The following is a 13,431-nucleotide window of genomic DNA, read 5'->3' on the forward strand; positions in this document are numbered from 1 at the left end:
GAGCCATATTCCTGCAGAAATACCACTTTTTCTGGTCACTGTGGTCACACAACAACGCAGACACGCGCTTGGCAGCTGGGGCAGGGAACTCAGAGCGGTATTTCAGGTTTAGCGTTGTAGTTGTCTCCCACAAAACCACCCTCCGACAAGGTGGCTGAGTCGTGCCCACGTTTATATGTCAAGTAGATTATATATACATGGCACGTACTGCAGTCCAGAGGATGAAATACCTTGTGTTCCATATTATAATTAGCAAAAGCGCGTGCTTCCTTATCAGCATTTAAAAGATGAGTGTCTACCTTCAGTTCCAAAGCACTGCATGGAAAATTTGGGTTGTACTATGTTTAAAATAACTTTTCCTGTTTACAGACTTTTACAATATGATATTAAAATAGAAAAAAAAAAAATACTCCACTGTTACCTTTACTTTACAAAAGGGGTGACTAAAGCAGAGTTTTGGTTACGTACTTCACCAAAGCTGAGCAACAAGTCATTGCCAGGCTGCAAAGCAGAGGTCTCCTCCCTCGTGATCCTTCTCGGAGGCTGCCTGGACTTTCTGTATATACTTTTATATACATCGAAATAGGTTTGAATTCTGATATTTAGAAAAGAAACCCCCAGTGTTGCATCTTTTTGTTTTGTGTTTAGTCACTTTTTTTTTAATAATCAAACCAGATAAAATTACTAAAAATGAAATTCACAGACAAGAAATACTTTAATTAAATATTGTGTAAAATGAACATTTTTTTTATACAGTTAAATATATGAAAAAATGTACAGATAAAACAATCTTATTGTAGGGTCTTTAACAGTAAAATCTACCATTTAGTGAAGCTTTCCGTCTGGAGACAATGAAGCAATGAGTGCATTGACTAAGTAATCTAAAACACAAACAGATTGCATTTATGAAGAAACTTGCAAACTTTCTTAACATGTACACGTGACCTCTTTTTTAGAGCAAAACCTCACTTAGACAAACTGTAACGGAGGCAATTCAGTTCCAAAGTGACTTCTCAGGCTTTTCCACTTAGCTAAGCCTTATTCCTTATCACAAAGGAAATGCGCGCAGCACTTATCAGCTGTGATACGCTGTATCGTTCTTTTAAACCCTTTAATAAACACTTTACTAAAATGTGCATTTTTGCCCAGAAAGAAAAAAAAAAATATATATATGATCCCTCCTTTTTGGTTAAACCTTTAATTCTGCTGCAGTTTGCAACATGTTTTGCAGTGCTGTCTTTGCGAAATATTTAGTGCAAAGTAAAAAAAAAAAAACAAAAAACAAAAAAAAACCAAAAAAGAACAACAAAAAACTCCACGTTTCTCTCTATGGATTTGGCACGAACAGCCACGATATACAACGGAGGTCATTCCAGTTTAAAAAGTACAGTCATCTATGGGTCTGTTACAAAAAGTTCCATAAAAAAGCCAATAAACCTAAAGAAACAAACCCCAAATATTTAAAAATCATGTATGATCCAGACTACACGTGAAACCTTTATCTTTTTTAAACAGTGCAGGGTTTGGGAGAATGCAGAGTGCAGCAGAAAATAGACACATAAAGGAGTGATATAGTTGTACACCAGGTTTGTGCTTTTTTTTTTCTTTTACACCAGAAATCATCCAAATGAAGTAGTGATTAACAATTGTGGTGTAAGCCTGTGATAAAATAGCACAAAAGTTCTTCAAAGAAGTTCACTTTTAAGGCATCAGAGAAGTTAATGTGGCAAACATTTTAATTAAAACATCAGAAGTGAATTTATTTTAAACTTTAGGCCTCTGAATTTTTCCAATAAACACAGTTCAGCTATGTGGCAAAGTCATGGGTGGCAGCTAAAAATGACTTTTTACAATCCTTAAAAAAAAAAAAAACCTAAAAAAAATTCAAAAATTAAAAAAAAATGAAAAAATAAAAAAAAATGCAACCACAAAATAGATTCACCTTTTTTGTGGCTGTATCACATGCACATATTCTACTAGTATTCATTACAGCCATGTGGCACAATTTTGATTTGACTATACAACAAACAACTTTATTTTTTCAAAATTATTTGTTCTGATAACTTAAAAATAATATAAAAATAAACAATGAATTTGACTTTTCCTCAAAAAATAATAAAAAAAAAAAACAGGATGGAAAGTCTAAATAATAGCAACTTTATGAAGTACAAATGAAATGTACGGACACTAATTTATTTAAAACAAAAACATGAAGGCAACGGTTCTTGGATTCTCGGCATCACAATACCAGGCCATGACAAAAAAAAAAAAAAAAAAAAAAGAAAAAAAATACATACAAGAAAAAAAAAAGGATGAAAAGCAATATACAAAATTTCAAAGATAAATACAATATTTATAGTTGATATGTTACAAAATAAATTCCCTTAGTGACTGCAAGTGTTTATGTGAAAGAAAGTGTTGCAATGGATAAGACTATTTTATTCCTTATAGCCTCCATAAGGAATAAAATTTGCTTTTCTAAATATTTAAGTGGATCTGAAAAAAATTCAAGACAAGTGTATAAATATTTAGCTACAACTTTGGCAAAATCACAAAAGTCTACAATTTTATAACCACATACAAAACACATTAGGGAAGAAGGATCTAGAAGTCAAAAGGACAATTTTCTGGTACAAGAAACATAGACTTCACAGTAGCCTAAGAATGCAATAGTATACAGTGCTAGCAAAAGTTGAAAAAATGTCGCAGATCACACTTGCTTAACAGGAAGCTCTAGCAGTGGAAGTATATTTTTTTTTTAACCAACAGACAGTAGCAATTTTTTTTTTCCTCTGTCAGTGTGCTTGTTGAAGGCAAGAGAATTCAATATCAAAGTTACAATTTCTAACTACAATAAGTTACAAAGTTCCATTTCATTAAGATGAAGTTAAGCAATGATAAACCCTCCCACCCCCGCACCCCCTTCCCCCACCCCCGCGCCCTGGTTTTTTGTTTTTCTAATCATATATTCATCCTTTTTATTATTTTTTTTTTCCAGTTTGATGGCTCATAACCTCCTTGGCCCCCTTTTTTCCACCACAAAAAAATATTTCACATTATAGAGATACACAACCATTGTGAATCTAGTTATGAGTACAGAAAAATGTTCGGAGGCATTTTTCATCAGTGTTTCATGATAATCAAAATGGTGCATCCACAAAGTTTCTCCCAACACATAGCAAGTACTAGACATAGCCAAGACGTAATCAGAAACTTTATACAAAATAGGCGTCGCTTTTTCCTTATTCTTCAGGACTGAGAAATGTGAAAATATGAGAAAAATTCAGTCAATAAAATGGAATTGTTCATGAAGAAGAAGGTTGTTTGCATGTAGATTCTTAAGAGTTTAAATAAAATCTTTAAACAAAGTCTTTTTTTTTTTTTTTTGTAGCATTTCGATTTGTTGCTGATTCTGTGTGAAGATACTGTTTCCATCAGCATGTCTTAATATACTAAACTTGTCCCCTAAGCCCATCCTCTGAAGCTTGGTGCTACGGTAGGTAAACAAAAGTGACTTTACATTGGCGGGACTACAAGCCCAGACATAGCTAAAAGAAAAAGAGAAGAAAAATCAGCCATTATTAGCACGCTTGTGTAAGGCACATCCGATTCAAAGCGACCACAATGCTCAGCACCAGCAGGATGAGGCAGGCGGATGCGGACCCAGGCTCCTCCACACCACAGCATCCTCTAACCAAGGGGACACGGACATGCGCCTTTCCCGGTGAAACGCTCTGCCAGGGCTTCACGTTGTGAAAAGAGGCTCTGAGCAGGTTTTTATGCGCAGAGCATCCCTACTCCCACACCCACGACATCTCTCCCAGGGCAGTGCTGAGAGTGAGGCGAGGGCCACCCTCCTGACAGCTGGGGAACAGGATAGTCACTACTGGTCGTGTCAGGCATCCCTCAGGGACAATGCAAACCCCACCAATCACCGCTTAATGCCCAGAAATGTACCAGCTCAGTAAACCTCTATTTTCACAATTGTACTTTATGATAACAGTGGGACCAAGCAAGTCAAGGACTCTCCGAGACCACAGCCAAGCACCCTACCCCTGCTCTCAACTCAAAGACCAAGCACTGTAGAAAGAAATAATACTCCTGACCAGCCATCACCTTTCTTTTTTTCAACTGATAAAGACTGAGATGCCAGCAACTACTGTTCTTTTTCCTACTTAACTCGTCGGTAGAAGCATAGTTTAGACAGTCTTTAATTTTAGTGTTGTTTAATTTTTGCCCTAATGATATTTCTCATTAATTTATGTACAACAGATATTAATAAATTTTTTCATGTAGTGATGTGAACTTCAATTTCTCAGTTCATTAATTTCAACAATATTAATTTATTTTGGATTCACCGTTACAGCTTTACGGTTTGGAAGATCTGGGTACGTACACATTCATACGTAACATAACCTCCTACAGCAGCATGGTCTGCACAACCAGGATTGCTCCAGCGCTTACGACCAGAACCTCGAGCAGCTCTGGTCCCACATGTGCTGTAGGCAGCTCCGTGAGCTGATGCAAAGGACTTGTGTGGAAATATATCTCCCTAAATGCTCTTGAAACAAGTTAAAGTTTTCCAACTCTGTTACTTTTATCCCCAATTAGATGTATCAAATATGTCAAAATTAAAAGGGAAGTTATAACTTAGCTTGTTTTAAACCTAAACAGTGACCAAAGTTACAATATTTAGCTGCAGAATACTGTGCATTTTGGTGGAGAGCCTTTCTACCCAACACATTGAGTTTCCCTATAATCTTTCCGCTATATCTCCTGTACTCCATACCAGAGGAGTCTGGGCCAGCAGATGACCTAGCTCTGCATTCAGACCTGCCAAACCACGTGCTCTCAAGGTTGACTTTTCCTGGTAGTTTCGAGTCAGCAGGAAGCCTGGCACCATATCAGGCAGCCGCAGAGGGATTTGATTCCTAAGGCACACCTGAACTGGGGGACGTATGAGCTCATTTTGATGTGCTGTTATGCGGCAATACAACCGTCAGCTGCCCTGGACATCAAAATCACCACAAGTCAACCCAAAATAGAGTGTCTTGGTACTAATACCCTGCACAGCTTAATCACATGTTTATTGTAATCTCATGTTTCGCTTCTTCTGTGTGGAAATTTAGGTTGTCTGCTTATCTTTCTGGGGAAAAAAATGTTTTAATCTTTAACTTAAATGTCTTAGGTATTTTTGTTTAATTCTGTCTGTGGCAAAATGAGACAAGGGTGCAAAATCAGTGCTCCAGGCATTTATTTCACTATTTATTTTAGTAGTAACATTTGACAATTGTGATTTTCTGCACTACAATTCCTGCTGTGCAAATTGATACCAAATGTCTTCTCAAAGAAAAATGGGGTGGCTATTTTTTTAATAATAATAATAATTTTAATAGCTTCAGCCAGGGGAAGACCAGAACATTAAGCAGGATGCAATTTTAAAAGAATATAGAGAAGCTTTACCTCTGCATTACAATCATAAAGCTTAACCAGAGAGCAATATCTTTAACAATCTATAAAAAGTAAATTACAATTGAAAACCAAATTTTGGTCACATATTGTCTTTCCAACTTTACAGCTAGCCTGCACTTTCTAGCTAAAAAAATTATTTTATACCTTAAATGTCTATTGTTTCAAACAGGAAAAAGCTGTCTGCCTTAAGGAAGCCATACGCTAGCATCCTGTTCTTAAAAAACGTGTAAGTACTTAACTTTCTGCTCATAGGCTGTGCAATGGAAATCATACAGATTTTAACGAGACTGTGGCTTTTTGGATAAGGGCCAAACATCCTTTTTTGTAGACTTACTCATAGGAGTAAGCATACCCACAGGGCAACAGAGAGAGAGGCATCTCCTCTGCGAGCTGCAGCTTCCAAGTTTTGACCCTAATTATGGTATCAGTTGGCCAGAGATGGGTGCACAGCTGACTGGGGTGGCTTACAAGTGCAGCAAATGAGGAAGGCTACACATTATCTCTGCCGAGCATTGCCTGCATGCCGGCCTTGCTGAGATTTCAGCAGTTTGCCTTCTTTTTTATTCTTTTTATTTTCTTCTTAACCTCTCTCTCAGATGTCTGTAGAAAAAAAAGTGAATCCTCTTATTCACTACGGACCTCTCCGTGTTCATTCTTTGGCACTAAGTCTTAAAATGCAGAAAATTTTTTTAGGACATGCTTATGAGCAGCAAGACCTTGCTGCTAACGTGGTGGGCTCAGGTGGTCCTGATGGGGTCCACAAGCCAGAAGTTAGAGCAGTTCTACCTCTGCTTTATACTACGTTAGGAGACAAAATAGTCCATCTGAGGTTTAGATGGAGCTTCATTGTTCTGTTCCTGCTTCCTCATTGTCTTACAGGCACCGAGAGCTGCATTTTTTTCTGCAAACAGACCAATCCTGCAGTGGTTTACCCAGCAAGGTTTGGTACTATTAACTTTCAAATCCCTGTAAAAGGACTACCCATGTAGGGGTCTTAGATGCCAGGTTTTGCCATGCTTTCATCTGCTTCCAGGGCTGCCTGGACCCATTGTGTAGGTGCGAGTTGCCTTGCCATGGCAGGAACAACTAGGTTCACTGAAAACTATCCAACTGGCTTTTATGTCAGTACAGAGCTCATGTGGACAGAAGGTAGCAAAGCAACCAATGATAGAGAAGATGTCTTTCTCTGTGATTTAAAAAGCATGTCATCCCTTCTTATTCATATTCATAAACTGCAGGATATACATTAGATACAACAGTGACCATAAGCTCTTGCTTCTATCTTGGCTTAACTAAACATATTTGACCATTCCTAACGGTGCAAACTGCTCAACTGTCACTCAGCTCCTTCACGTCCCACTGTATAATAAGACTCTGTACCTGAAGATCACCAAATAATTTTAGCTGTGTTGGACTGCAGCTCTTGAATTTCATGTTTTAATTTAATGTAGAAAATGTGCTGACCAGAAAACTTTGGGGCTGCTGGTAGTGTTCAGAAAGAAAATAATTAAAGTTTTAAAAGGGCTTAATGTCAAAAAATTACTAAGAAAACAGGAAGAAGGAAGCAGAAACTCACTAAGTAACCATAAAGGGAAAATGCAGTGCAAATAAGCATCTCCTGGGTTGCTGCCTTTTCTCTATGATGTCTCTTCAAGGAAGCATATGATAAATTCATCCCCGTCTTTCCACTCAGTTCTGCCTGCAATTCGATTCAAGGCATTGGTTGAGAGGTGTGAGGACACCTGCATGAATTGGTGTCATTGAAGCCTTTCGTGACTTGAGACTGATTTAACTCAATAGCTTTGTTTGGAAAAAATTATGGTGCCTCTCTGTTGTGAGGATAAAGGAAATCACCAAGGATGTCAGATGCAATTTGATTTTATCCTCAGCCCAAGGGGACATGAACCCCTATATTCTACCTTTTGCAAGAGTACCCTAACTATCATGATATGGGGAAGTCATGCTACTTTGCATAAATAATTCAACATTTTGTCACAAGCCTGTAGCTTAGTGCTTTTATTACAGCATCAGAAAGATGTTCTTGCTATTTCTCTGAGTCATTTTGCTCAACATAAAACAATTCAGCTTAGCTGCCTCAGCTGGGTGAAGAAAACATAACTTTTTTTTCTTTCCCAAAAAAAAAAATCTTCTATTCATTTTTCAGTTCGTCTGCTGAAACAAATCCTGAAGTTTCTGCACATGTCTACATCTGGTCCCCTCTGTACTTCAGAAACTGGTGGGGTTGGGACAGCCCAGTGAGGCAGAAGTGCGGGTCTTGGGACCACCTAACCTAGAGCTTTAGCAACAGCCACGGGACACTGGACTTTGTTAGGGACCATGCTAGGACTGCTGCTTGGATTACAGCATCCTAAAGTCAGATGTTGAAGGTATCTTGAAGCCCTCGGTGGGCTCTGTGGGCCCAGAAGCAGTATAGTCTGGAGCGAGGTTGGGCCTCAGCCTAAGAGCTAACTTCATGACCTGTTTAGAAAAATCAGCGCGGGTTGATTTTAAGCTGTCTACCAGGCAGTCACACAAAAACCATTTTGTACCTGAGGATGAAGGTGTATGGTTACTGGGGGCTTAGGGAGGTGCCAAGGGAGATTGGGTGCTTGGTGTCTGCTGGGATTTGGGCATTTGGCCTGCCCAGTTCTTCTGGAAGCATCGGTTTCCAGTAATCTAGACCTGAAACCTTGAATGTCAGACAGGAATTCCTTTATTAACATACTGAAATTACAGAAATTTAGATCATTTTAATTTAGATCCTACAAAAATTCTATTTTTCAGAGTAAAGCAGCACCAACAAGTTAATGAGAATGTATATAAAAATGTTTGCTATGGACTAGCTACCAAATAGCTGTTCTGATCTAAGCCACGTGTTACTGTATTTTATTTTATTTTATTTTATTTTATTTTATTTTATTTCTTATTTTTAATTATTTTATTTCAGCATTTACTTTTTAGGCTAGAGTCTTTTTATAAAAAGAAGAAAGAAGAACACTGGATTATTTTATGAATGGATAATATTTTCTAAGTATTTTGCTTATACCCAATATAGTTTTCTACTAACAACAACATACTAAAACTTCCGCTAAACACATATGCAATGACAGAAATTATTAATCTAACTATCCTTTAACATTCATCCTACAATAAGGTTTGTGTAGCTGGATACTCAGCCCTTCATTGACCTGAGTGCATAATAAGCTCTCCAATGCTTCTTTGAGCCAAGAAGTTAATAACAAGCTACAGGGACATCCATTTTGCAATCCTGGTCTCAAATAGCCTGGAGTTTTGGGGGACAGGCAGTTCTTCGGAATAATGTCTCTCCAAAGTGCCTTAAGCTAGATACCACAAAATGCAGGTGTCCAGAATTAGTTTGGCCACTCAAAATAACTGTCTTCATCTGTTTGCCTGTGAGCCCTCATCATCTATGAATATCATTGTGATACAAAGAATAAATAATACTTCACTACCCACATCTTAGCCAAGAAAGTCAAGAGGAGTGATGACCTCTGGAGTAAGAGTGTCTGCAGCCCTTTCGGATTTCCATGGGGTTTGAAGTGCTTCAATTTACTGCACCGTGGAATGAGGTTCATGATTTATAAAGCAAAGGCAAACAAACCTTTTCAATGATTCTGATGCATCTGACAATATTATCTTCTAAATGTTAAAATAAGCCATAAAAAGGAAGAGTTCTTTGTTCATATTTTAGTTCCTCCACCAAACTTCCATTTTACTGTAATTCCTCCTGCCCCACTCCCAGCAGGTGGCCATGGAAATTCTGCAATTTATAAATTGTTCGTTGTTCATATCCACACAAAATCACACAGATTTAAAAAAAAAAAAACCAAAAAAAAAACAAAAAGCAGCTTAAAATTTGCCTGCCTTAATTAAAATATTTAGCTGTTCATTTAGGGAAGTAACCACTCTAACAGCACAGTAAGAGGGCGAGCTTGTGCAGCGAGCAAACTCACTGCACAAAGAGCTATAGCTAGTCCAAGAGAATGTTGGTTCACCGAGCAAGAGCTTAACCTGGTACACACTGATTTGGGGTATTTTGAAATAAGTATGGCACCATATGTAAAATGAGGAAAACACACCACATCATACTGGAATGCTGCAGGTTTTAAGCATCTATAGAAATGTCTTCAGAAAATGTATAAACACAAGGAGTAGACGACACCTCCGAGAAGCGTTTGGGGCCAGAGTCTTACTGCAAAACTTAAGGCATGAACTCCTAAGGGAAAATGCCAGAACAACAACTAGTGTTTTCTTTAATGCAAGTATTAAAAGTGAACTATGATTTTCTACCCTGTTTCTTCTGCTTTTGCATCACTACGAGAGCACCAGAAACCTAAAAATAGAGCAAGGTAACTTTCTCCAAAATAAATGATCAGGGTTTGAGTGTATGCACCAAAAAAAGCAATACACAGAAAATAGAGAGAGATCCAGCTCACCTTGAAGTCCATTTCCATTTGCACTGGTGCAAGATGGTGGAGGAGAGGCTTGGGGCCTGACAACAGGAGCAAAGGCGCTCTTTTGTTTCACTGCAGAGATGACATTGGCAGGTGAGAATGAGAAAATGCCGTGTGTACTGCTACAGTTTGAAGGGAGGGTGACCGAAGAGGCTGCCATGGTAGGGCTTGACGGCACTACTGCAATAAAGCAAAAATAATCAGGACTCAGATTGAGGTTTTCACGGCAAACACGGAAAAAGAGAGTGATAGGGCCTTGCCTCTTAAAATATATATATATATATAAAAAAATATATATAAAAAGAAAAAAAAATGAAATGCCTTGGCTTGGCCACTCTCTGGATAACAGGCAAACTCTTTTGTGTTGGACTTCTGTTACAAATTGCACAGTCCAATTTTTTTTTCTATCTGAGATTGTATTATGGCACAAACAGATCAATTTATTATATTCATTTTTACGTCCAGCCTCCAGAGTCACCCCTCCTTTTATCCAGTAGCTCACAATATAGGAAATCAAAACAATGCAAGTATTTGATTTTGTAGTAAATATGAATCTATATGATGATGTGTTACCAAAAATAGACACTTACTGCCATAAGGAGAGTTAGCTGAGGAGCCATTAAGAAATCCAGGGGAACCTGGTACACCTAGATTGGGCATGCCGGCATTGCCATATCCATTCATGCTATTGCTGACTGTGTTGTAATTGGACTGCTGAGGAGTACTGCTGGGAACATATCCTCGCGGGGAAACACTGCTTGTGTTGCGACTGTAACCTACTGTGTTAGAAACCCCCCCACCCCAAAAAAATAATGTTATTTTATAATATAGACTTAGGGCTGGGGGGTTTCCTCATGCAGCATATATTACACAGTTTTAATTGATTGCACAGCTTTGCTCTAAGTTGTCTCTTACTGCCCTATCAACTCTTGCAGTTTGAGATAACCTTATCACGCCAACCCTACTTAAATCATCTGCGAGCACTCTATGTTGTCTCTCCTCTTAGCACAGACAGCCAACAAAAGCTCTCTTCGATCCAGCTGTGTCAGGTGCCTTCACGTTTGTCTTTAGGAGCAATTATCAACAGGCTCGAGTCCTGCTTTGTACCAACACACTGAATGAACTTTCAGCCTCTCCAGACCTTCAAATGCCATAGCTGACAAGAAAAACTTTTTTGTTGCAGTGATTTACTTTAAAAGGCTGTTTTGGGGTCTTCATTTTACGATTGATATTTTCATACTAACAGCAAGCTTGTACATTCATAAGATGTAGCCAACAGTGAAAACTAATTCAAGATCAAGTACAGAATTTTATAAGGCTTATTAGCTTGGAAATGCGTTAAAAGACAATCTTTTTAGAAGAGGAAACATAGCAGAATCAAGATTTTAAAGAACAACTTGTTTCTATCTGAGCAATCAATTCAATAACTACATTGCAAGCAAAAAACATGGGTTTGAGCACATCTAATAATCCTGTTTCCCTCCTTTCATTAGTATCAAAATTAATTTTAAATGCAATATGCTACATGCATTTTCAATTACAACAGGTAAATTAAATCAACCATTACTTTTATTAGTAACATATATGTCACACATGCCTATAAACAAAGCATTTTAAAACCACAGACATCAAATTAGATTTATCTGTGTAAATATTCCAAAACCAGGTGGAGATACCTAGACATAATTCTTTTACAAAGAACTGTTCACACTGTATATTTACTGTGAATAATAAAGAGCTTTCTGCACTTTGCCTTTTTTTTTTTCCACTGGAGATTCTTTACGATAACAGTAAACGAAAGAACAGGAAGAATTAAATATTATGAGAAAGTTAAAGACAGCATTTCATGACACGTCAGACGTATAACTACAAGGAGAAAAGAGGTAGAATACAGCAGTGACATCAGCTCGTATTAATAGGCAAGAGCCAAATGCAGGCAAAAACGTGAAGGATTAACTCTTGAAATCCCACATACCTTGGTCGTTCGCTTGTGATGTTTCGGAAACATTAACGGCGAGCTGGCTGCTGAAGGAGTTGACTCCCATCATGCCAGTGTGAGCAGGAGTGTTGGCTAGAGTGGGGATCTGGTTGTGATTGCGTGGCACACTATATAACGCTTCAGCAATGTCAGCTGCTCGTTTCAGTATTATTTCCTATAAAGACATAAAACAATCACTGACAACTAAGAAATTGATTTGCGCAAATATTCCAAGTTGCAATAACTTTAACATTTACAGAAGAGATTCCTGTGAAATTATAGTAAAGGTGGGGATTTTGCTGCTTGTTTCAACTGAATCTTCTGGCGTTCTTCCTACATAGTGGAGTGCCATACAGCTTCACATCAACACAGTAAGTACAAAGAAATAAAGAAAATAACATAAAATTACAGTTTGGCGCTGTAAGTCATGTGAAAATTGTACACATCTACTTTATTTGTCCAGGGTATTTCCAGCAGTTTGCAAAATACACTATGTTTTATCCGCTCTGTTTAGCAGATTTCTTTAGGACTTCCCATTAGTCACTGTATATTTTGGCCTGAGTTCAAGGTTATTCTCTTGCCTTAATGATTGCTTATGCTTTTGGCACCTCACACTTAATTGTCATTTCTGATAGGCAAACTAGCCGTGAGAAGAGAATGGGAAGATGAAGCATTTCCCTTAGAGCATTGCATCACATCAGACTGCCCTGGAGGTGGCTGGCAAAGCCAGGCTGTGTACAAAAGGAATCTGCTGATGCTCTGCCAGCTTTGCAAATAGCAGCTATTGATTTACACGTGTAGGCACGTAGATGAAGATGGCAGTCGTGACCTACCTGGTTGTTATGGGGCATCCCATACAGGGCTTCAACAAGGTCTGCTGCTCTCTTAAGTAATACTTCCTAAAGAAAAACAAACAGCCTCCGTTACGTTTCACTAAATGCAGTCATCGTTCCAAGAAGAAAAGAGAAGTGTAACGACATCGGCGGTTTACGGTGCCATCTATAATTACGAGGAACTGATAAAGTGGGTAAAATACCTCACATGATATCCTGGTGCTCCTGCTATATTTAGAAGTTGTATTACAAAGATAGGAAGGTATTTTGTTTTGGAGGAAAATACTGTTTGAAGTCAAAGTTAGATACAGGCCTAAAAATAATATTGCATTTTACATCCATCTGTTCAATTATGATTGACTAGAAAAGGTGTTTGCTGCTGTAGCATGTAGCTCTAGTGCTGAATTAGTGAAATCAGTGCTTGAGGTTTAATGATGTAGTCTTATGGGTATTAAACAAACAAACACATGGTAGAGATATGAAAGGCACAGGCATCACATTTGGCTGTTAATTCCTAGCACTTTAGTGGTGAAGAACAATAAGTAATTTTCCATATCTTAATTAAACTGGCAGAGTCCTTAAAGACAACATCTCACCCCTAATTCATGCCCCAAATTTGCAAGTGAGTTCAATGCTTATTCCTCTTTATTTTGAACAATAAAGTGAATTAACT

The 13,431-nt window shown here is 38.0% G+C and overlaps 1 protein-coding gene across 30 annotated transcripts in view; it reads right to left on the bottom strand.

Moving 5' to 3' along the window:
* EBF3 (EBF transcription factor 3) overlaps positions 1-13,431 on the bottom strand; it is a 139,654-nt gene that overhangs the window by 17,277 nt on the left and 108,946 nt on the right. For 4 of the 30 annotated variants that reach the window (XR_008450737.1, XR_008450736.1, XR_008450735.1 and 1 more), the window contains exons 12-15: positions 12,759-12,824; positions 11,923-12,100; positions 10,538-10,726; positions 9,930-10,127 (exon numbers count right to left, since the gene is read on the bottom strand). Coding sequence is in view for 24 of the 30 variants with exons in the window: in XM_054071917.1 (XP_053927892.1) it covers positions 9,174-9,253; positions 9,930-10,127; positions 10,538-10,726; positions 11,923-12,100; positions 12,759-12,824 (711 nt within the window). In the remaining 6 variants the exon portion in view is untranslated. Of the gene's footprint in view, positions 1-2,947; positions 3,549-8,784; positions 9,254-9,929; positions 10,128-10,537; positions 10,727-11,922; positions 12,101-12,758; positions 12,825-13,431 lie in introns of those variants that run through there. The other 26 variants (XM_009570148.2, XM_009570147.2, XM_009570145.2 and 23 more) reach the window with 16 other exon arrangements.

This window comes from Cuculus canorus, chromosome 7 (assembly GCF_017976375.1).
Source record: "Cuculus canorus isolate bCucCan1 chromosome 7, bCucCan1.pri, whole genome shotgun sequence".
NCBI lineage: Eukaryota > Metazoa > Chordata > Aves > Cuculiformes > Cuculidae > Cuculus > Cuculus canorus.